The 20,655-nt window shown below is 49.5% G+C and overlaps 4 protein-coding genes across 5 annotated transcripts; 2 read left to right on the forward strand and 2 right to left on the reverse strand.

Annotated features, from left to right (window-relative positions):
• Positions 1–1,212: 1,212 nt before the first annotated feature.
• Positions 1,213–2,856, reverse strand: LOC9631355. The gene is made up of 6 exons (XM_024673371.1): positions 2,618–2,856; positions 2,517–2,563; positions 2,135–2,446; positions 1,908–2,069; positions 1,760–1,852; positions 1,213–1,713 (listed from the first exon to the last, which is right to left on the reverse strand). Exons 1-6 carry the CDS (start codon positions 2,854–2,856, stop codon positions 1,505–1,507), a joined length of 1,062 nt encoding a protein of 353 aa, XP_024529139.1. The 3' UTR covers positions 1,213–1,504.
• A 48-nt stretch (positions 2,857–2,904) lies between these two features.
• On the forward strand, positions 2,905–4,665 carry LOC112345873 (pentatricopeptide repeat-containing protein At4g39530-like). 2 transcript variants are annotated; one of them, XM_024673522.1, is made up of 2 exons: positions 2,905–4,396; positions 4,454–4,665. In XM_024673522.1, exons 1-2 carry the CDS (start codon positions 3,015–3,017, stop codon positions 4,644–4,646), a joined length of 1,575 nt encoding a protein of 524 aa, XP_024529290.1. In that variant the 5' UTR covers positions 2,905–3,014; the 3' UTR covers positions 4,647–4,665. The 2 variants fall into 2 exon arrangements, with proteins under 2 accessions (XP_024529290.1, XP_024529291.1); XM_024673523.1 differs by lacking the exon at positions 4,454–4,665 and having other exon boundaries at positions 2,905–4,169; positions 4,225–4,413.
• LOC9650275 (transmembrane protein 234 homolog) lies at positions 4,551–5,183 on the reverse strand. Its single transcript, XM_002968438.2, has one exon. The coding sequence runs from the start codon at positions 5,041–5,043 to the stop codon at positions 4,636–4,638; it is 408 nt and encodes a 135-aa protein (XP_002968484.2). The 5' UTR covers positions 5,044–5,183; the 3' UTR covers positions 4,551–4,635.
• A 1,061-nt stretch (positions 5,184–6,244) lies between these two features.
• On the forward strand, positions 6,245–7,934 carry LOC9650276 (UBP1-associated protein 2C). Its single transcript, XM_002968134.2, has 6 exons — positions 6,245–6,429; positions 6,709–6,829; positions 6,962–7,105; positions 7,163–7,359; positions 7,424–7,499; positions 7,559–7,934. The coding sequence occupies exons 1-6, from the start codon at positions 6,257–6,259 to the stop codon at positions 7,877–7,879; spliced, it is 1,032 nt and encodes a 343-aa protein (XP_002968180.2). The 5' UTR covers positions 6,245–6,256; the 3' UTR covers positions 7,880–7,934.
• Positions 7,935–20,655: the final 12,721 nt, after the last annotated feature.

Raw genomic sequence — 20,655 nt, forward strand, 5'->3', positions numbered from 1 at the left:
AAGAGCTGTTGTATTCCCAAAACCAGTGCAAAAGACGGACACTGGCGTATTCCGCCTTTTGATCTTCTTCTCAAGGTGGTGGTTCTTCCCAGTTCTAAGCGTTTTCTTTTTCTCTTCTTATTTTTTTAGCTGGGCCTATGCTCAGCCTCCTGCGCCTGGTAATCACGTGCTCAAGATTCATTGCTCATTTACCGTTTGCTTCTTGTATAGTTTATCATGCGCTAGCCCCTCCGCCAGCTTCAGTTCCAGTTCAAGGTTCTCAAAAATGGGTCACTTTTCATATGAAAAAAACTCTCTCTAGGAATTAGTTATTGTAGGTTCATAAATGAGGCTAGAAAGATTGCAATCATGATGTGAGCCACCAGATTCCAGAATTATATTTGAAGCTGGAAACAACGATGAAATAAGCAAGGTTAAGCTGCCCAATTTACAATCTTTGAAATTCCCCAACAAAATCAAATGTCAATAATTTTATCTCTTAGCATAAATGATACCTATATTATTTGATCACACATAATATTAAATGGTTCCTCTCTCCACTACACTCCTTTTTAGTGATCTTTAAATTGGGGTGATTCTTTCCATGCTTGCAAGAAACCCTGGTCTAATGCTAATGACGCCAAAAAAACATACATGTCCTTTTTCCACCAAAAAATTGATTTTCAATCAAGTTTCTTCTTCTAGTGATGCTTTGAGCAGTTTTTGCTTGTGAAACTAAAGTAATGCTACTTATTCGTTTACTAGATGTTAATCTTTAATCTTCCTTGATCTTCAATTTAGCTCTGTCACATTAAAGTAAGGAAAACTCCACCTATCTTGCAAAAACCTCTCTCTCTCTCTCTCTCTCTCTCTCTCTCTCTCATCAACTTTACTCTCTTTTGAAGCTCCCCCAAAGCTTTCATTTCTGGGAGATCCATATAGGTCTCCACATTGCTATGTAGGGTTCCATGTGGTTAATTTTGCTCACCAGCTTCCATTTTTACATTAGTATCCTAACAAAATAAAACCAAAAAATCAAACAAGCCAGGGGATCATACGAAGAATTGAAAAAAGAAAAGCATAGAACACAAACCTTGTGGATGTAGTTGGTTACAGAAGGAGATCTAGTTTGCTGACAGCTCGTAGATAAAGAGTTTTGCAGCGTATGCGCTTCGATTCTTAGTCTTGAATGCTTCTGCGAAAGGCTGGATAGCAACACCATGTAAGCCATCAAAACAGAAAAAAGCAATCCAGCAGAGCTCCTTGATTGTAGAGAAGACTCCTGAAAGTAGACACTATCGTTACGTCACAGGACCTTCCATTGCCAGATTCTCGTCCAAAAAAGGACTCGTCTTTGTGGGATTAACATGACGTATCCAACCAAGCCGTCCCAGAGATCCAAGGCTTACCAGAGATCAGCGTTGTTATTAGCAGCCTTGGAAGTCGAGAAGACTTGGGGTCTATTCCTTCGACTCTCAGCAGGCTTGAGGAGTGAAGAGATGTAGATTAGTGCTGTATGTGTGAATCAATCGCCTCCCCAGGCTTCTTCTCGCAGCTTCTCTCTGGCCAGCAAGCGCTGCTTGCGCTCCTCCTCTTGCTTTTGCAGCTCCTGGGCCGTGAATCTCACCCTGGTCTGTGCTCCGCGAACGATGCCTTGGTTTGTGAGAGCTCCGACGATCATGCGCTGAGCAGCTCGGGCGGATGTCGCTGGCCTCGGCGTCGGAGGCTCCAAGTCTGTACAAAGTGTAGAAAGCTTGAAACCAGAGAGAAAACTGGATACCTCTCTCCGTGACAAGGCCGTGAACTTCGCTTGAATCGTCGTAAGTTTTGAGCACGTACGTTGGGTGGCGGATTGTTGCGAGTGCCTCTCGTGCTGCGCAAGGAAAGAAGAAAATCAGTGAGAGATCTAGACATTGAGTCACACAAACCGATTGTTGGATTGCGGAAAACAGCCAAGGCAGTGGTGTCATTTACCCAGCGAATCACCACGCCGCGGCTCGCGTAAGGCATGACGACCTGCTCCAAATCTCGAGTGGTTGTCTTGGGAGGAAAGCCACCGAGAACCAAAACATGGCTAGCTCCATAAACGACTACAAAACAACAAAAGAATGTTAAGCATTTCCACCTTTGATCATCCAAAGAGAGACGAACTTACGGGACTTTCCATCGATGTCGTCAGAAGATGTAGTGAGCTCCTCGTGAGTTTCATCGTCCATGGCGGTCGTATGGTCGCTGTGGAATCCATCTCTTTCTCTTCCGTAAGTAAATGCCCCGCGTCCACGCTGCTTGGGAGCTACGTCCTCGGCCTCCTCCTCGGCTTCTCTCGCGTTTTCTCTGGAGTTGGACCGACGCTTGGGAGTTGGATCGCTCAAAGAAAGTTGGGAGATTCGAGGAGGCGATGGAGCTCTCCGCGATGGTGGTGGATTTGATGAGCTGCCAGGGATGTCGTGAGCGGCTTTCTCCCACTCTGTGACGCAAAGCAAGCTTTCAGATCTCCGCTATTCTCTCCAATTGTGATTTTGAAGTCTACCTAGTACCTTCTTCTTCTTCGTCTTCCTTGTCTATGCTTGGAGCATCGCTTCTTCTGCAGAGAAATTCTTAGAATCATCCGAGAAAACAGAGAATTCATGCTACTTACGCGTTTAATCTGTGCCGGATGACAATGGCGGAGCTGCGCAGCGAATCCGCCTTGATCGACAAGCCCTGCCGCTCGTACAGCGCCCCCAGATCCTGCATAGCCGCAGCCAGCGAGAGATTCGCGTCCGCGCCTTGCGAGCTCTGCATCTCGTCCACGACGCCCTGCAAGAACTGCGCAGCGCCATCGCTGTTGCCCTCGTCCAGCAGCTCCTCCACGCGCTCCGACCAGTTCTTCACCATAGCTAAGATTTTAGGGTTCTTGAGAGAAGCGCCAAAACAATATTTCAATGGCGCCAGGCAATTCCTTGGCAGCTCGATTCGATGCCGCTGGCGCAGCGCCGCCCTTCCAGCCAAGGACGGAGACGTCGAATCTCCTCGCGGCGCTCAAGCTGTGCGCCATGGCGAGGGATCTGGAGCGGGGAAGATCCATCCACAGCCATGCTGTCGATAGCGGCGCCGCTGCGAATCCGTTCGTGGCGAGCAGCCTGGTGAGCATGTACGCCAAATGTGGCAGCGTGAGGGAGGCGCGCCGGATCTTCGACGCCATGCCGTGCCACAGCGTGGTTTCTTGGACAGCGCTCATCCAAGGGTATGTAGAGAACAAGGAGGAGCTCCTAGCTTTAGATTTGTTTGCCGCCATGGCTAGAGCTGGAGGAGATTGCCAGCCGAATGGCCGGACTTTCGTCGCTGTTCTAAAAGCTTGCTCTCGTCTTGCAGCGAAAGAAGCGATGCAACCTCTCGGTGACGAGCTCGTGAAGATCAAAGCGCTGGAGAGCGTCGTGGCTCTCCACGCTGTGATCGATCAAACTGGCTGTGGAGTGGACATCTTCGTCGCAAACGCGCTTCTGGACGCTTACGCGCGGTGTGGAAGCTTGGTTGACGCAAGCAAGGTATTCTCCGGCATGGCTTACAAGGATGTGGTCTCTTGGACGTCGCTGATACTGGGATTTGCAGAGAATTCGCAGGGAGAGATGGCCTTGCAGCTCTTCGAGCTCATGCAGCGCCAGGGATGCTCTCCAAATCCCCGGACTTTTCTTGCCGCAGTGAAAGCCATCGCTGCTCTTGCCGCGGAAGAAAGGGAAAATCCTCTCGAGCTGGACGATGGAATGAGCAAGGTGGTGGCTTTGGAGAAAGTTATGGCTTTGCATTCTCTTTGCGTGAAGAGTGGCTGCCAAGACAGGTACGTGACGAGCTCCTTGGTCGATTTGTATGCGAAGTGTGGGAGCCTGGACGATTCTCGCGTGGTTTTCGAGAGAGCCCGTTTCTTCGACGACGTGGTGCTGTGGACGGCGCTTATCCTCGCCCACGCGGACTCCAGCGGCAACGAAGAACAGGCTCTGGAGATCTATGTCCGGATGCGTCGCCATGGCTGTGCTCCGGACGCTCGAACCTACGTCGCTCTTCTCAAAGTTTGTGGTAAGGCTGTGGCTTCGCGGCTGGCGAAAGTGATTCACGGCGAGATTTGTAGGCATGGCTTGGAGCATGGAGAGCTCGTAGCAAACGCGCTGGTGGACGTGTATGGAAAATGCGGCAGCGCTCACAACGCCGAGAAGGTATTCCTGTCGCTCCTTTCACCGGACGCTGTCGCTCACACGTCGCTCATGGCAGGGCTGTGCCGCCAGGGAAAGGATGGCTCCACAAAGGTCTTCCAGATCTTCCACGAGATGCTGGACAATGGCTTGAGCATAGACGGTGTCACCCTCTTGTGCTTGCTCACGGCCTCCAGCCATGCCGGGCTGGTCACCCAAGGGAAGCAAATCTTCCAGGCGATGCAAAGGAGGTATGGAGTGTCTCCCGAGATCGAGCATTACCACGCCGTGATCGATCTTCTTGGCAGGACGAACCATCTGGACGAGGCCATGAACTTCGCGAGAACGATGCCTTTCAAACCGACAGCAGTGACTTGGACGACGATACTGACTTGGTGCTCCAAGTGGAAGAACCCAAGCCTTGGAAGGCTGGCTTTCGAGAAGTGCCTGGAGATCGACAGTAAGATCGCTACTTCTTACCAGTTGATGGCTAATCTCTAGCGCTGTGGCAGCACAGCCAGATCCCTGCGACGATGAGAAGCAATCCCAGCGCGGTCTGCTTGAGCCGGAGGCGCTCGCCTAGCGCGCTCCCGGCCACAGCGGTTGCGGCGAATGTGGTGGCATTGGTGATGGGCACTGCCAGGGAGAGAGGACTCTCGGAGAGCTTGGCGAAGAACACGAGAGAGGCCGAGAGATTGATCGCCAGGGGCAAGCTATACTCCCAAGTGCACAGGAGGAGGATCCAATCTCTTACAACCGCGCCTAGCCACGAATCTCCACCCGATTGACGCGCGCCGAGCTGCCGATTCCGGCGATCCAGCGCCGAGGTCCCTCGCTTCATCAGCGCATTCGTGGTGCCCCAGATCGAGCCAGTGACGAGCATCCATTCTACTGCCATTTTCCCCAAGAACCCTAAAATTTGGGATCGTCGGATATTCCTTTCTTGCGGTTGTGACACGTGGCGGCGGCATGATTTCAACGGATCAGATTTTCTTGCCCCGTTTTCGAATGACCTGTGGAGGGGGAAAATTCGTTTTCTTTGTCTCTCGCTTCTTGGCCGGTCGCGTCCGCCAAGGTCGATCGATCACGCGCGATGCCGCCAGTGGTTCTCGACAATATTTCCAGCTGCCGCTCGTCGCCGATCCACTGGAATCCCACTCCAGTCCCAGCGCCGGCCTTCGATGGATTCGTCCCCGACCTCGCGGTGCCGGAGGATCTATCGTGGGAGCACTGCATCCGGATCCTCAACAACAGCGGCCGATCGCTCCCCAGGAGCTCTGGCTACCCGGTTTTTGGCAGCCAGCGCTACAAGAGGTCTGGAATCGCTCGGAATCTCGCAAGCTCGATCAGCAGGGCCACCAGCCCCATGGCGTCCGAGTTCTCCACAATCTCCCCTCTTTTCGACGGCCAGCCCCAGCTCAAGCGCTCGGCAACCGCGCGGCAGCTCAATGCGTGCTCGGTGAGCCGCGCGACGAGCCCTCTCCCCTCGGAATTCTCGGATTTCCCCACCACCACCAAGGATTTCGAGCAGCACAGCAAGGATTTCGACCAGCGCAGCCTCGACATCGATCTTGCCGGCTCGCCGGGCAAGAACAGCGGCCCTGGGATCATGAAGAAGATCTTCGGTCAGCTGGCCGGAGCTGGGAAGAACCGCCTGTCCAGATCGTCGTCCCTCTCCAGCAGCGCTCGCAGATCGGCGAAGAAATCCGGGGCAAAATCTCCCCCACCGCGGCTCTCTTGCGTCGCCCTCACCGGCGATGGCGATCCAAGGATCTCTTCGGTAAATCTTGGCGCTGACGACGAGATCTCGATCGATTGCGAGCAGGAGCTGGGATCCAGGAACATGAGGCGCTGGCTCCAGTACCAGCAGTGGATGGCGATGGTGGCCCGGGCCGAGAATAATCTCAGCGAGCTCTCCAGCATGCTCCAGTACGCGGTGAAATCCATGGCGGACTCCCGGGAGATGGATTTCTTCGTGGAGGAGATGCAGCAGCGGCAATCGAGCATCTACTACGCGAGCTGAGAAAGTGTTCTTCGATCTATCCTAAATTTAAAAATCCCCTTCTATTTGTTATTTTGTTTCAGGTTTTTAGGTTTAGGGTTCTTGGGCAATGGAGCACCAAGAGGATTCCAAGAAGCGCAAGATCAAGGAGGAGTCGGATCTTCACGATGCGCCAATGGAGGGATACGAGGCGCCGGTGCCGCTGCGCTTGTCTCGGGACGATTTGAAGCGATTGCTGGAGCCCTTGAGCAAGGAGCAGCTTGTGGCACTTCTCACCGACGCGTAAGGCCTCTCTTCTCTCTCTCGCTCGTTTCTTTCTCTTTCTTTTCTCTCAGATCATACCGGTACTCCACCTTTGTGCTTCGATTTGGATCCGAATTCCGCAAAGAGAGGGCAGCGATGGTGTTATGGTTTTACTTGTGGACTGGTTTTTTCTTGTTTCGAAGGACATTGGTGGAGTATTTGTGTTTGATTTGCTCCTCATTCTTCTTTTTTTCATCCTGGATTTTTCTGGATGGATTGACTGGGAATGCTTGTCCTTGTGGGTTTTTGTATCTGCAGAGGTTCTCAATACTCTGCGGTTGCAGATGATATTAGAGAAGTTGCGAGCAAAGATCCTGCTCATCGGAAGCTCTTTGTGCGTGGGCTGGCTTGGGAGACTACTTCACAGGATCTGCGTGAAGTGAGTGTTTTTTCATGCATGGGTTGGTGGCTGGCTTGAACATGAACTTGGTGTTCTTGGTCGTGCCATAGTCTTTAAAGTTTCTTTGCTTCTCTCGCTGGATGCCTGATGCTCTTGCTGGATGCTTTGCAGGCTTTCGAGCAATTCGGGGAGATTGAGGAAGGAGCTGTGATCATCGACAAGGCCACTGGCAAGTCGAGAGGATTTGGATTTATCACGTTCAAGCATATGGACTCGGCACAGAGAGCCTTGAAAGAACCCAGCAAAACGATCGATGTAAGTTTTTATATTCTCTTTGCCGAGGCATTTACACTCGTTGATCGATCTCCGCAGGGAAGGATTACGGTTTGTAACTTGGCCTCAGTGGGAACCTCAGGAAGCGGAGGCACCAACGATCAAGCGCAAAGGAAACTCTACATCGGGGGCTTATCATACGAGACCTCAAACGAGACGTTGTTAAACATCTTCTCGAAATACGGCGAGATAGAGGAGGGCGCTGTGGCCTACGACAAGAACACCAACAAATCAAGGTGAAACACTACTTCCCAGTCGATTTCCTCATTCCAAACTTACGAGCACGGCTTTGTTTTCCAGGGGCTTCGCCTTCGTCACTTACAAAACCGTGGAAGCAGCAAGGAACGCCATCGACGATCCCAACAAGACGATCGAAGTAAGTCACAGCTTTCTTGTCCTTTCTAGCGTGAGCGAACTTTTCTCTCCTCTCTCCAGGGACGCCATGTTATCGTCAAGCTGGCGGCCGAGGGCCAAAAAGAGAAAGCTCCACAGGTATCGGCCCCGAGCCAAGGTCCGCAAGCACAGCCCGGCTACAACGTAGTGAATCCAAACATCCCAGCTTACGCGAGGCCACCGCCGCCGGGGACCATCTTGGGCTTCAGTCCGCACACCGCCGTGCCAGCTTACTCGGCTGCGTACGCTGGAATCGCGACCATGGCGTCGCAGTATACCCCGCAGTACGCTGGCGCACAGTATGGAATTCCCGCTCCACAGCCCGGCCAGAATGGAACTGGGGGATACTACGCTCCAAATTAACAACACTGGTGTAAATTATCAAAATGCTCTAAAAAGCTGAGTTTTGGCGCGAAAATTTGAATTGCCCCAAAGATCACGATTAGGGCTCTTGTATGCGAGGGTGGCACAAAATTGAAGAATTCCCTCATCCAAGACGAATTGCTCTCGCCTTACTCGCAATCATGAGCTCGTCTTCTCTTGAGATTCACCTTGAACCTGAGCTCACCATACTGCTTGATGAGCTCCTCCACGCCCCCCACCTGAAAGTTGAAGAGATCCACGCACACATTCCCCAGCCAAGCGGAAAGCTTGTTGAAGCCACCACACGCCACGATCATCTTTCCCGCTTCCAGGTCCTCGACCAGCTCGTCGTACTTCTCCTGAACAAAAGGGCCATAGTGTTCGTCGAAAACAACATCTGGTGTGCTCGGATCCTTGTCCACCAGCGATTCCTACGAGAAGCACCCGAAACCGAGCAGTGCCTGCCACTCGTGCGCCAGCATCCGCGCATCAAACACCAGCCGCGCCTGCATCTTCAGCGATCCAACAAGTCCCGCTCCACCCAAGAGACCACCTCTTGCCAAAACTTTCTCGATCCCGGGCCCTCGAATCTCGCGGGGTATGCTGGGCTTGGCCCTGATGTACTTAATCAGAGGCGGGCTAAACAGTCCTGCTGTTCTTGCCTCTTCCTGGACTGCTTCGATCGACGTTGGTCTCCTCTTGTAGCTGTCGACGCAAAGGCGAACGTTAACAAAGTGAGGTCGTCGTTCCAAATACCTTCGTAGAACGTCATGGCTGAGGTACGATGGCCTCTCGCGGACAATGGCATTGATGGCTGCATATTCACTCACACCTGACCTGCAAACCTGCTGGATCCTGTGGTCTAGCCTGCGTCCGCAACGCCGTAGAAGCCATCATACTGCCAAAATTGTCTAGAACTTGACCCCAAATCCCCGTCCCAAGAGCTTTTGCTTGAGCAGCTGCGTCGCCATCCCTGGAGCCCTAAAGAGAAGGAATCGCCATTAACTTTTTTTTTTGCGCTTTTCTCGTAGCGCGTAACAGCGATGGCGCTGCGTAGTTTCCAGGGCGCGGCCATCTCTTTTTTTTCGCTAAAGAAGAAAGTTTCTTTGATTCACAGAGAGCCGCGAGGAGGACGAGGACGTTAGCTCCCAAGCAGCGTGGCCATCCTCGTGAATTTCATCGTCCATGGCGGCCGTATGGTCGCTGTGGAGTCTAAAGCCCTACGACTCGATGGAAAGTGCGGTAAGGTCGTCTCTCTCTGCAAAGCTGGAAGTCTTTGTTTGGTATTTTTTTTCTTTTGAGCTAGCTATGTTTTGGTTCTCTGTGGCTTTCCAACCACTCGAGATTCGGGCCAGCTCTCCAAATCTCAAGTGGTTGGAAAGCCACAGAGAAGAGCTGGTTTCTTGGGTGGAGCGGACCACTCGCTGGGAATAGGCAGCTTTCAGCAATCTGACAATTGGTTTTGCTAGACAAAGCAAACATCTTTAAATAATTTCTTTTCTTTCCTTGCGCAGCACGAGAGGCCTGCCTGCTGAAAACTTACGACTATTCAAGCGAAGTTCACGGCCTTTTCACCGAGAGAGGTTTCTCTGGTTTCAAGCCGTTTACAGAGCGGCTCTTTGTAGAGCGTCTCTGCGAATGATCGTCGGAGCTCTCAAAAACCAAAGCATCGTTGGCAGAGCACAGACCAAGGTCGGCCCTGGAACAACTGGCCACAGAGAAGCTGCGAGAAGAAGCCTGAGTTGGTGAAGTAGACGAAGAAACTTTTGTCACTCTCAAATGCAGTGTCTTCTGGAAAGTCTTTAATTGCATGTACCCAGTTGACCAATCTTTTTTTTTGGCAATAAACTTTCAACATTATTTAATCAAATTAAAAGCTCTAAATTACTATTGTGAGGGCTAAGTGTACGGCTACGATGCTGTATATTAATATTAGCATAGTGGGATTTTGGTAGCTGTCGGATTGGTTTTAATTTAAACCACTCACTTCTATATATAAAATTTTTGGGCTAATTAATATGCATCTTTTCTGTATTCCCTTTTCATATTCCAATCACTCACATTGGTGGAGATGAGAGGCATTTTTAATTGTCCTTAAGGAGTGGTTAAATTTGGGATTTTGGTTTAAATCTAGCTTTTGCATCATCTAGATCTAATTTTTTCCATTTCCTTTCTTTTATTCTTCTCTTTCAAGATTTTAGTTTAGATTTAGCTTTTTGCATTATTTAGATCTACCATTTCCTTTTAGCTTTTTGTCATTTTTCTTCTTTTGCTCTTTTTTTTCCGTTTCTCTTCATGGCAGATCAACAACTCCTCATTTAACTCTAGAGCAGCAGTTGTGTGAGACACAAATCCCTAAGCCCCAAAGTGAAGCCGAAAGGGTGCCACGTGGTAGTGGCCGAAGCAAAAGCCAAACGAGCGTAACACATTTGGACTAAAAGGCTCCGATTTGAAAGGTCGAGAGCAAGAGTGGAACTCCCAACGGAGTGCTCAAGGAACGAGCATGAAGCGAGCAATAAGTGAGGCTCCAAAAAGGGACCCAAAAGGACCAACACATGACATGTGGAAGTGTCCAACATAGAGTCCGAGGTGGACCCGAGAAGGAGTCTGAGATGGAGTCCGAGATGGAGTCCAAGAAGGACCCGAGATGGACCCGAGATGAAGTCCGAGATGGACCAAAATGGAGTCCGAGATGGACCCGAGATGGAATCCGAGATGGAGTCCGAGAAGGACCCGAGATGCAGTCCGAGATGGACCCAAGATGGAGTCTGAGGTCGAGACTGAGACCAGGACCGAGACCAAGACTGAGACCGGGACCGAGACCGAGATTGAGACCGGAACTGAGACCGAGACCGAGGCCGAGGCCGAGTCCGAGTCCGAATCCGAGTTCGAGTTTGAGAGGGTGAAAGCCCAAAGCGTTCGTCTCCCAATCCCTAGGGGGTTTGGTGAGCTCCAAAAGTATAGTAAAGGGGAGGACTACAGTAGAGCCAGTTTAGCCAGGAAAGGCCAGTTTGGCCCAGGAAGGTTGTACCCATTGTTGGGTGATGAGCTGCCCATTGAGAAGTCTAAAGCTAGAGTGAACACAAATCGACAAGTAGGGTAGCTTGGTGAAGTTTTCAAGAGCCGGCTCTAGTTCCCCCGGGAGATTGACTGGCCGATGCTCCCAGTCCAAGTATGGGTGGCACTACCTACTTGGATACCAGGCGTGGCTCAACAGAACCTCGCTCTAAGCCCATGGCTAAAGCACATAAAGGCGGAAGGCCAGGAGAGTACCCAAGTGGCTCGCATAAGGCCACGGTGTTCCGAAATGTTGCCCTAAAGTCCCAAACTGTGGAAAGGAAGAGGAGCAAACCTTTGGCATAGTGACAAAGTACATAGTCACATGGTGAGGAAGTCCCAAAGGGCATTGGGACTTAGTGGTCGGGCCTGTGGGCCTTGATCTAGTGGCAGTGTTGGTGAACACGGCCATGGGTAGGACGGGACTTGGTTGGGACTAAAAGAGGGATAGTGGGGAAGGCTGTTTTCCATGTCGGTGGGCATCCGAAGGATTCTAAAGAGTGGATCTGTGATGACCACTCATGGATGGTTGGCCCAGTCTTGGAGGGGCAGGACTGTGATGCAAGTGGTATTGGACCACTAGTGCGGCAAAGGTGATTGGGCATGGCTTTAGCGTAACAGGCTGCTATGTCAGTGGTACCTTTGAGTGTCGGTCAAGGGATCAGACATGTGGAGCACTTGGACCAAGTGCAAAGGTTGAGTGGCGGGGATGCCATTCTCGGGGCTAGCAAGCCCAAATCCGAAATAGAACTTATGGAGGTTGTGAGTAAGACTCCTCCAAGTGGTCGAATGTGTGGTTAAGTGGTTAAAGTAGAATGGAAAAATTAATCACTTACAACTTGGTATCGGAGCTGTTCTTTAATCTAACTTTTATTGGTGCTGAAATATATCACCACTAGTGTTGGCATCGGAAGGTCCTAGGATGGGCTTGTCCTTGAGGAGTAGCAAGTCGGGAAGACATGGCTCTCCACTACAGTTCACGTGTGAACTTGTAGGCAAGGTGGTGGATAGAAAAGGGGCAATGATGGAATGACTTTGGGATCTTGGGAATAGTGTAAGGCTTTTCTTATTGAGTGAGGATGTGATCTAAATGAGCGTTTGATGCAGCAAACAGGCTAACATAGTTGTGGTAAACAACTATAGTTGGGATCACAAGAAAGATGCAAACTCTAAAACAAGTCACAAGATTACCCTCATATAGTTGAGGTTAGTGCTCATAACTTTGAAACCGGAATTGATGACCATGGGAGGTCAAATACAGAAAAGGACACAAGTCCTCGAAATGGTAACAGGGGCTACCTCTAATAAATGCTAGAACAACCCAAGGAGTTGGGGGTGTACTCAGAGGATGAGTTGGTATTCTCATCATATGGACAAGTGGTCTTAAGGGGCAAAAGGTTGCCCCAAGAGAACAAATCAAGTGTCGGAGTAACACTTGCAAAGATGGTCCTTGTGAGTAGGACTTGAATATAAGAAGTTGTATTCTAGTGAGCTAGCACCTCAAAGGTAGGACCTCACGGGTCGTCGGATGATAAAGTCCAAAAAGCTGGGTGACTCAAATAAGAGTCAAGGAATAATCCTAAGGGATTGGTTGAAGCATTTGGACTGAGGTGGAAGCATTTGGATTGAGGTGTATAGTGCCCCATGAGGTATGAGGAGGATCATAAAATCCAAGTATGAAAACAATAGGTATCTCATTGATGGCAGAATATGCCATACTAAAGTTGTGGGAAAGATGTTCCCAGAAGAAAGTAACTTTGGCTCAGAGTTGGGTGCAAACACTATAGTGCGGTGTTAATGGATAGTTAGCATGAGGAACAACCATATTGGTCTTGGCAAAGACCTAAACACTAATAAGTAGTGTCATAAGGATAGGCTCGTGGGGCCAATGGTGTGGATACACCAAACGTGCCAAGGTGTGATACCTTAAGGTTATGTTAGTGGGTTCATAAAAACCCCTTGCCAAAGGGAATCCCAACGGAAATGGGAATGGCATAGCCTAAGCTGGAAGGCATGTGGTAGAGTGTGGTGACCAAAACAATGATGAAGGTGTGGAAGCACCAGCAATGAGTTATAGGACTTAACAACTATGAGGCAACTAAGCAAAAGGTGCAAAATAATTTGTTAAACTGGTAGAAGGTAACTACCCAAGACATCTTAATGACATAAGGAAGTTAGATATACCCTTATGCGGAATAAATTGTTTATGTTGTGATATAGTAAGTCAATGTCGTAAAAAGGAATGTTCATTGTCTAAGAGGCCATCATTTGGGACACCCAAACACTTTAGAACACTAGGAGGTGGTGTTTGATGTCGCAAGGGCAATAAATAAGGCCCAAGGGACTAAATCATACTTCCTTATGTTTCATCCATTCCTTTCACTTTTGTACCTCTTTGTCCCTCTACTTGTACCTCTGTTTCCATTACTTTTGTTCCCCCACTATTTCCTCCTATGTTTTTATTTTGTTCTGCTCTTCCTTTTTCTGATCCCTTTGACGATCTTTGTGTCGCAGCGGTGGACCGGCTCATGAAGGAGTATTCTGATCTTTTTGAATTTGACCTATCGTCTGGGGCCAAGATTGCCACATGTCATCCAATTCCAACTGGGGATGCTCGTCCAATCAAGGTTTTCGTTTGTCGTCGGTCACCCAAGGAGATCAAAATTTTACGTGCAAATGTCAAGGAGATGTTGGAGAAGGGTGTTATTCAAAAGTCGTGGAGTCCTTGGGCATGTGAACCTTATCTTGTGACAAAGCCTGATGGGAGTATTCATTTCTGCATCGACTATAGTACGTTAAACGAAGTGATGAATGTGTACCCTCTTCCTCACACTGTTGATCTCTTAAATCTTCTGGGGCAAAGTCGTTGGTTCACCAAGCTAGATCTTGCTTTTGGGTACTGGCAAGTACCGATGGCCAAAAAAAATATTCCTAAGACTTCTTTTCATACACTATTTGGTTTGTATAAGTTTTTGGTGATGCAGTTTGGTTTGAACAATACTCCAGCAACTTTCCAGCGGATGATGGACGAAATTCTTTGCGATATGCCAGAAGTGACTGCTGACTTCATTGATGATGTTTTGCTCCACTCGAAGGGGATGTGGGAGGAGCACATTTGTGATGTTTGTAAAGTGTTGGATTGGCTCCGTAACGTTGGTTTAAAGTTGAAGCGGTTGAAGTGCGTGTTTTGGTCCAAAGATACAACTTATCTTGGGTACCATATTTTTCGTGAGGGTTTGCAAGTTGATCTTGATAAACTTATGGTTATTCTAAATGTTCTTACTCCGAAGTGTGTGAATGATGTACAATGCTTCTTGGGCAAAGTGTAGTATCTCGGTCTTTTTGTGATCACACTGCACCATTGCGAGCGTTGCTAAAGTCATCAACATCATCTTTTATCTGGTCTTGTCAGATAAGTCCCATAACCTAGATTGTGAGCGGGCGTTCAGGGATCTCAAAGAGCTATTGACGACTCCTCAAGTTTTAGCATATCTTGACTACACTCGATCTTTTATTTTGCGTGTGGATGCTTTTGATATTGGTCTTGGAGGTGTGTTGATGCAAGAGAGCTCGAGTGTGCTTGGTTAGCGCCATCCTATTGTGTATATAAGCCATACATTACAACCAGCAGAAATGAACTACTCCACGACAGAGAATGAGTGTTTAGTAGCAGTTTGGGGTTTCGAGAAACTTCATCCATATTTACATGGTTCTTAGACGTTACTTGAAGGTGATCATGTTGATGTTACTTCATTATTGAAGCGGAAGAACTTGGTTGGTCGTACTGCTTGATGGGCTTTAAAGCTTCAAATATATGATTTTGATATTGTTCATCGCCTAGGGAGTTTTATGGCTGATGCTAATGCCCTTTCTCGAGCTCCTCTTCCTTCTCCATTCTTTTCTCATGTTTCTAACGAGCTTGTTGTTCTAGCTTCTGTGGATTTTTTAGACGAAGATTCTGTGCCGTTGACGGTTGCTATTCTTGACGTTCAGTATCCTTAAGGTGCAGAGCAAGATCTACCTTCTCTTGATGAGGTTTGTGAGGCTCAAAAGATTGAGCCATAGATTCGAAGGCTTCAAGATGGGTTTGAGAATCTTACATCACTTGCTAGTGACTTGCCTTTCCGGCATTTACATTTTCAATATCGCCTTGAAGATGGCCTTCTTTATTTTATAGGGACGAATCTTGATGATCATTTACGGCTGGTGGTGCCTTTTATCTTTATTCTGCAGTTTCTCCATGCCTACCATGATTCTCCTATTCTATGTGGGCATATGGGACATTGTTGTGTAACCGAGAAGTTGCGCAAGTCTTTCTATTAGCCGGAGATGCGATGTGGTATGTGCGTAGCTGCGTTTGGTGCCAAACTCGTAATACTCCCCCTCAGGCTACGGAAGGACGGTTGGAGTCAATTGCAATTTCTCGTCCATTTGAGTTGGTGGCATTTGATCTTATGGGACCTTTTCCACAGTTGATTGCTAGCAATGAGTATATTATTATTGCTTCTGACTACTTGACTCATTGGGTGGAAGTTGGTACTCTTGCTAGCGCCTCTACAACTGCTGTTATATACTTCCTCCTCAATCGAGTGGTGTTCTAGCATTCTTGTCTAGAGTGGATTCTTTCGGATAATGGTCCCGCATTTATAGCTGAGGCATTTCATGTTTTGACATCTCGGTTGGGGATACACCACACTTTCACGAGTGCTTATCATCCATAATCAGACGGTATAGTGGAACGGCTCGTTCGGACATTCAAGGGGATGATTGTGAAGCATGTGAACTTTCAGCATTCGGATTGGGATGGTTATTTGCCGTCTCATCGGTATGCATATGTCACAGTGGTGTAGGGTTTTGTTGGTGCTTCACCATATAAACTTTTATATAGTCATGATCCAATATTACCAACGGAGCTGGGTTTACCTTCGCGATTGCCATGAGCTGCCGATGCTAAGTCATGGGATCAGTATTTGACGAGCATTCTTTCACTTGTCCGAGCGAAGTCTACTGAACACTTAGGCTGTGTACAAGTGGGACAACAACGGCAGTACAACTCTCATCATTGTCCACTTGCAAAATATAAAGTGGATGATTTGGTGTTAGTCCATTTTCCCCATCTTACGGTATGTGGTTTATCTAAGGGGCTCTTTGCGTTGTGGAAAGGACCATATCGAGTGTTGCGGCAAGTTGGACCACAAGTTTATGAGGTTCGACATGACATCCAATAGGCCAATCCTCCAAAGATTGTGCATGTGTAGCGGTTGAAACGCTTCATAGAAAGGGATCAGGAGCAGTTAATACCACCTACAGATCCACTAATGCCTCCTCCTAACTGTAAGCGACTAATTTTTCCATTCTACTTTAGTCACTTAACCACACCTTCGACCACTTGGAGGAGTTTCACTCACAACCTCCTTAAGTCCAATTCAGGACTTGGGACTTGCTAGCCCCAAGAATGGCATCCATGCCACTCAACGCTTGCACCTGGTCCAAGTGCTCCACGTGTCCGGTCCCAAGACCGACACCCAAAGGTACCACTGACATCTCGGCCCGTTACGCTAAGGCCATGCCCCTTCACCTTTGCTGCACTAGTGGTCCAATACCACTTGCATCACCATCCCGTCTCTCCAAGACTGGGCCATCTGTCCACGAGTGGTCATCCTAGATCCACTCCTTAGCATCCTTAGGATGCCCACAGACCGGGGGAATTGCCTTCCCCAAAGTCCCTTTGTCAGTTCCTACCAAGACCCTTTCTGCCCCTGGCCGTGTTTGCCAACACTGCCACTGGATCGAGGCCCACAGGCCCGACCACTAAGTCCCACGGTCCTCTGGGACTTCCTCACCACACGACTGTATCCTTGGTCACTACCCCAGAGGACTGCTCCTCTTCCTTTCCACAGTCTAGGCCTTTGGGACAACATTTCGGAACACCGTGGCCTTACGCGAGCCACCTGGGTACTCTCCCCGCCTTTCGCCTTTAGGTGCTCTAGCCATGGGCTTAGAGCGAGGTTCCGTTGAGCCATGCCTGGTATCCAAGTAGGTAGTGCCATTCACACTTGGACTGGGAGCATCGGCCAGTCGATCTCCCGGGGGAACTAGAGCCGGCTCTTGAACACTTCACCAAGCTACCCCGCTTGTCGGTCTGTGTTCACTCTAGTCTTGGACTTCCCAGTGGGCAGCTCATCACCCAACACTGGGTCCGGCCTTCCTGGGCCAAACTGGCCTTTCCTGGCCAAACTGGCTCCACTGCAGTCCTCCCCCTACTATACTTTTGGAGCTCACCAAACCCCCCAGGGTCTGGGAGACGAACGCTTTGGGCTTTCACCCTCTCAGGCTCCGGACTCGGACTCGGACTCGGACTCGGACTCGGACTCAGACTTGGACTCGGGTTCGGACTCGGACTCGGGCTCGGGCTCGGTCTCGGCCTCGGCCTCGGTCTCGGTCTCGGTCCCGATCTCGGTCTCGGTCTCGGTCTCGGTCCCGGTCTCGGTCTCGACTTCGGACTCCATCTCGGACTCCACCTCGGACTCCATCTCGGACTCCATCTCGGGTCCATCTCGGGTCCATCTCGGACTCCATCTCGGACTCCATCTCGGGTCCATCTCGGACTCCATCTCGGGTCCATCTCGGACTCCATCTTGGACTCCATTTTGGGTCCATCTCGGGTCCACCTCGGACTCCATCTCGGACTCCATCTCGGACTCCATCTCGGGTCCATCTCGGACTCCACTTCGGACTCCAGCTTGGGTCCATCTCGGGTCCACCTCAGACTCCATCTCGGACTCCACTTCGGACTCCAACTCGGGTCCATCTCGGGTCCACCTCGGACTCCACTTCGGACTCCATCTCGGACTCCACTTCGGACTCCAACTCGGGTCCATCTCGGGTCCACCTCGGACTCCACTTCGGACTCCATCTCGGACACTCCCACGTGTCATGTGTTGGTCCTTTTGGGTCCCTTTTTGGAGCCTCGCCTTTTGCTCACTTTGTGCTCGTTCCTCGAGCACTTCGTTGGGAGTTCCACTCCCGCTCTTGACTTCTCAAGTCGGAGCTTTTGGTCCAAACGTGTTACGCTCGTTTGGCTCTCGCTTCGGCCACTACCATGTGGCGCCCTTCCGGCTCCACTTTGGGGCCTAGGGATTTTGTGTCTCACAACTCCACCACCCATAGACGAAGTTCGATGTCCTCATCGAACGGTAAACCGTTTCATAAAGTAACACCCACACGTGTTACCATTTCCATCCTTGGCACCTAGCCAATCTTTGTCTATGGTTTGACATCAAAGGCTCACCATGCCTTGTCCATCCTTTAAGGAGCGTAGTCTCTCCAACTTAGTGACTGATTGGACCACATGTAATGGTTCTCCCTTTTTATTGGTTTAGTTCTCGCTAAACCTCTTAGAGACCCTTCTCTAAGTCAATCCCACTACTCCTTAAGTAGTCTCAATTTCCATCTATTGAATGTTTGCATCTTGGAACTTTTACTCTTTTGACTTTTTGGAAGTCAATTTCCTAGGTGTCTCCAACACCTTGCATTGCACAGATTGTGCAACTCCACTTCCCTATCCTAGGAAGTTCATTACTTGAGGGCACCATCATCCTCTCTTCTATTTCGTGCCACCTTGGGCACTAAGTTCCATTTATCACACTTTGTGCTAGGGTTGTCCATCGCCCTATCATTTGGCTATCTTACCACTCCCTCTCTTGGAGCTTCCACTTTCGCCAAATCAGAGCAATTCGGAATCCCTCCTTGGAAACACACTTCTTTTCCCGCAACTTGTTAGCGTCCAACACATTAGTGTTCCTCGCCTAACTTTGTCACTTGGATTCCTCTCAAGGGATTCCACGGCCCTATCTTGGCCACTCATCTTTTGCTCCTATCCGTTGATTGTTGCACCAAGCAACATCGAATCTCTACCTCCCTCCTTGAGGTATTGTTTCGGTTCCATAGCAAAGACTCTTCTTTGCCAAGTCCGGAGGATGTTCACCCCTAGTACGTCTCTTTAGCATCTTCTGCTATGGGCTCTATCTATGGCCCAACTTCGTGACCCTCCCATGGGTCTTTTATAGAGACTACTTTCCTCGGACTCACTATGCCATCGCACGGACATAGTTTATTTCCCTTAGGTGCTCTTCCCACTTGGTCATCACGACCAAGCCACACCACCTTAAACAGTTCAATTTCAATATTTTGAACCAGGAACTTCATTCCTTAGCCAACCAAGGACCTTGTCCTTATCTGGCCATAAGATCGCCTAGTGATCTCACCTTGGCACCTTAACAGAGTTGCCAAGAAGTACTTGGTTTTCTAGACCTCCAAGTTGTTGACTATAACCCCGGGGGCATCCCCCACACTTGGCGGTGCACCCAAGCTAGCCCTTACGGCCAAGGGTTCATAGCAACTGAGATTAGGTGTCCCCATCTCACTCACCACGACCTTGGTGCCACTTGCACCAAAGCGTTCAAGTTAGATATGCTGAGCTTTCACACTAAGCAATCTAACCATGCATCACGACTCTGAGGCATCCCTCGCTTGGCGGTGTGCCCAAACCAGTCTCCCCACTGAGAGTCCATGACCACCGAAATATGAGTGTCCTCATATTCCAAACCATCACCACGCCCTAGTGATTTGGGACTCGAACCCAAGCACTAGAGGGTCGGGACTCGAACCCAACCTCCGTATATGCATCTACGGACGGCATCACACAAGATGCCTGGCGTGACTCCCCACGCCGGTGCACCAACCTATTTTTAAAGCGCGCTACAGATCACAGCTTAGGAACCTAGTTCCTCCACACTACCAAGTCCTCTCACTTGACATGTCTGTGATCATGCATGGACTCCTCCATGCTCGGCCCCATGGCCCACCCTTTTTGAAGATATCACCTTCAACTAGGGTCTTTGTTCCCCCGACGTGCCAATCTCACTTGGCAAGTCCTCCGACCATTGTAACATGGTTCCTGCATAAGCGTGAAAGTCCTTGACCATCGACTTTCGTTCAAAGCCCTCTCTTTGAACACTCGGGAACTACTTCCCTAACCTTGATAACCTTGCCTCATGGCAAGCTTCAAGACCACGCTTTTGCTGCGCCACTCTGATTTCGCGCGTTCTATGAACCATTTACACTTGGCCTTTCTAGGTACTACGCTACCTAGAATCGTCTTTGGGAACCTTGAAGGAACTCTGTCCCTCAGCTTGCTAAGGCCTCCCCTTTCTCAAGCTTTATAGTTGCCATATAGTCTAACATGGACAATTCCATATTTTAGACTCTCCATGGCATCACGGTTGCTAGCAACAACATCCTCGAGCACCCTCTTGATTCTCCACTCCCAACTTTCATAACCACTGTTGGATATGCCCTTTGATTTCTATGGTTCAGTTCCATCCCAACACTACTTGCCTTTGGCTTCACACCTTTCCTTCGGTCATTCTCCTTCAGACCAGGAGGATAGCTTTGCACTTTCTATCATGCCTTAGCAAGTATTCTTAGGGATGAACCTACCCAATAGCCCTGGGAGTGGTTCCTCAATTCGGGTATGCTCAGCTTATAATCCCACACACTGGGGTTACATTGTTGCTTATGGGCCTTTACATGCCCATCACTAGCCTTGCCAAAATTCCATTTTTGGCTTTGTCCAACTTGGGTAGACAGTCCTCTCCTGTCTCCGCAACCTTGGACATTTGGATAGCACCTTCTATCCATCATTCGCTAGGGACTTA

The sequence above is a fragment of the Selaginella moellendorffii genome, unplaced genomic scaffold, assembly GCF_000143415.4.
Source record: "Selaginella moellendorffii unplaced genomic scaffold, v1.0 SELMOscaffold_10, whole genome shotgun sequence".
NCBI classification, from domain to species: Eukaryota; Viridiplantae; Streptophyta; class Lycopodiopsida; order Selaginellales; family Selaginellaceae; genus Selaginella; species Selaginella moellendorffii.

Coding starts and splice junctions, on each gene's coding strand:
- LOC9631355 (XM_024673371.1), bottom strand. CDS start 2,856: ATGGTGAAGAACTGGTCGGAGCGCGTGGAGGAGCTGCTGGACGAGGGC. Junction 2,564..2,617: donor ATCCGGCACAGATTAAACGC/GTAAGTAGCATG, acceptor ATTTCTCTGCAG/AAGAAGCGATGCTCCAAGCA. Junction 2,447..2,516: donor GGAAGACGAAGAAGAAGAAG/GTACTAGGTAGA, acceptor TTTGCGTCACAG/AGTGGGAGAAAGCCGCTCAC.
- LOC112345873 (XM_024673522.1), top strand. CDS start 3,015: ATGGCGAGGGATCTGGAGCGGGGAAGATCCATCCACAGCCATGCTGTC. Junction 4,397..4,453: donor TTCCAGGCGATGCAAAGGAG/GTATGGAGTGTC, acceptor TCTTCTTGGCAG/GACGAACCATCTGGACGAGG.
- LOC9650275 (XM_002968438.2), bottom strand. CDS start 5,043: ATGGCAGTAGAATGGATGCTCGTCACTGGCTCGATCTGGGGCACCACG.
- LOC9650276 (XM_002968134.2), top strand. CDS start 6,257: ATGGAGCACCAAGAGGATTCCAAGAAGCGCAAGATCAAGGAGGAGTCG. Junction 6,830..6,961: donor CTTCACAGGATCTGCGTGAA/GTGAGTGTTTTT, acceptor GATGCTTTGCAG/GCTTTCGAGCAATTCGGGGA. Junction 7,106..7,162: donor AACCCAGCAAAACGATCGAT/GTAAGTTTTTAT, acceptor CGATCTCCGCAG/GGAAGGATTACGGTTTGTAA.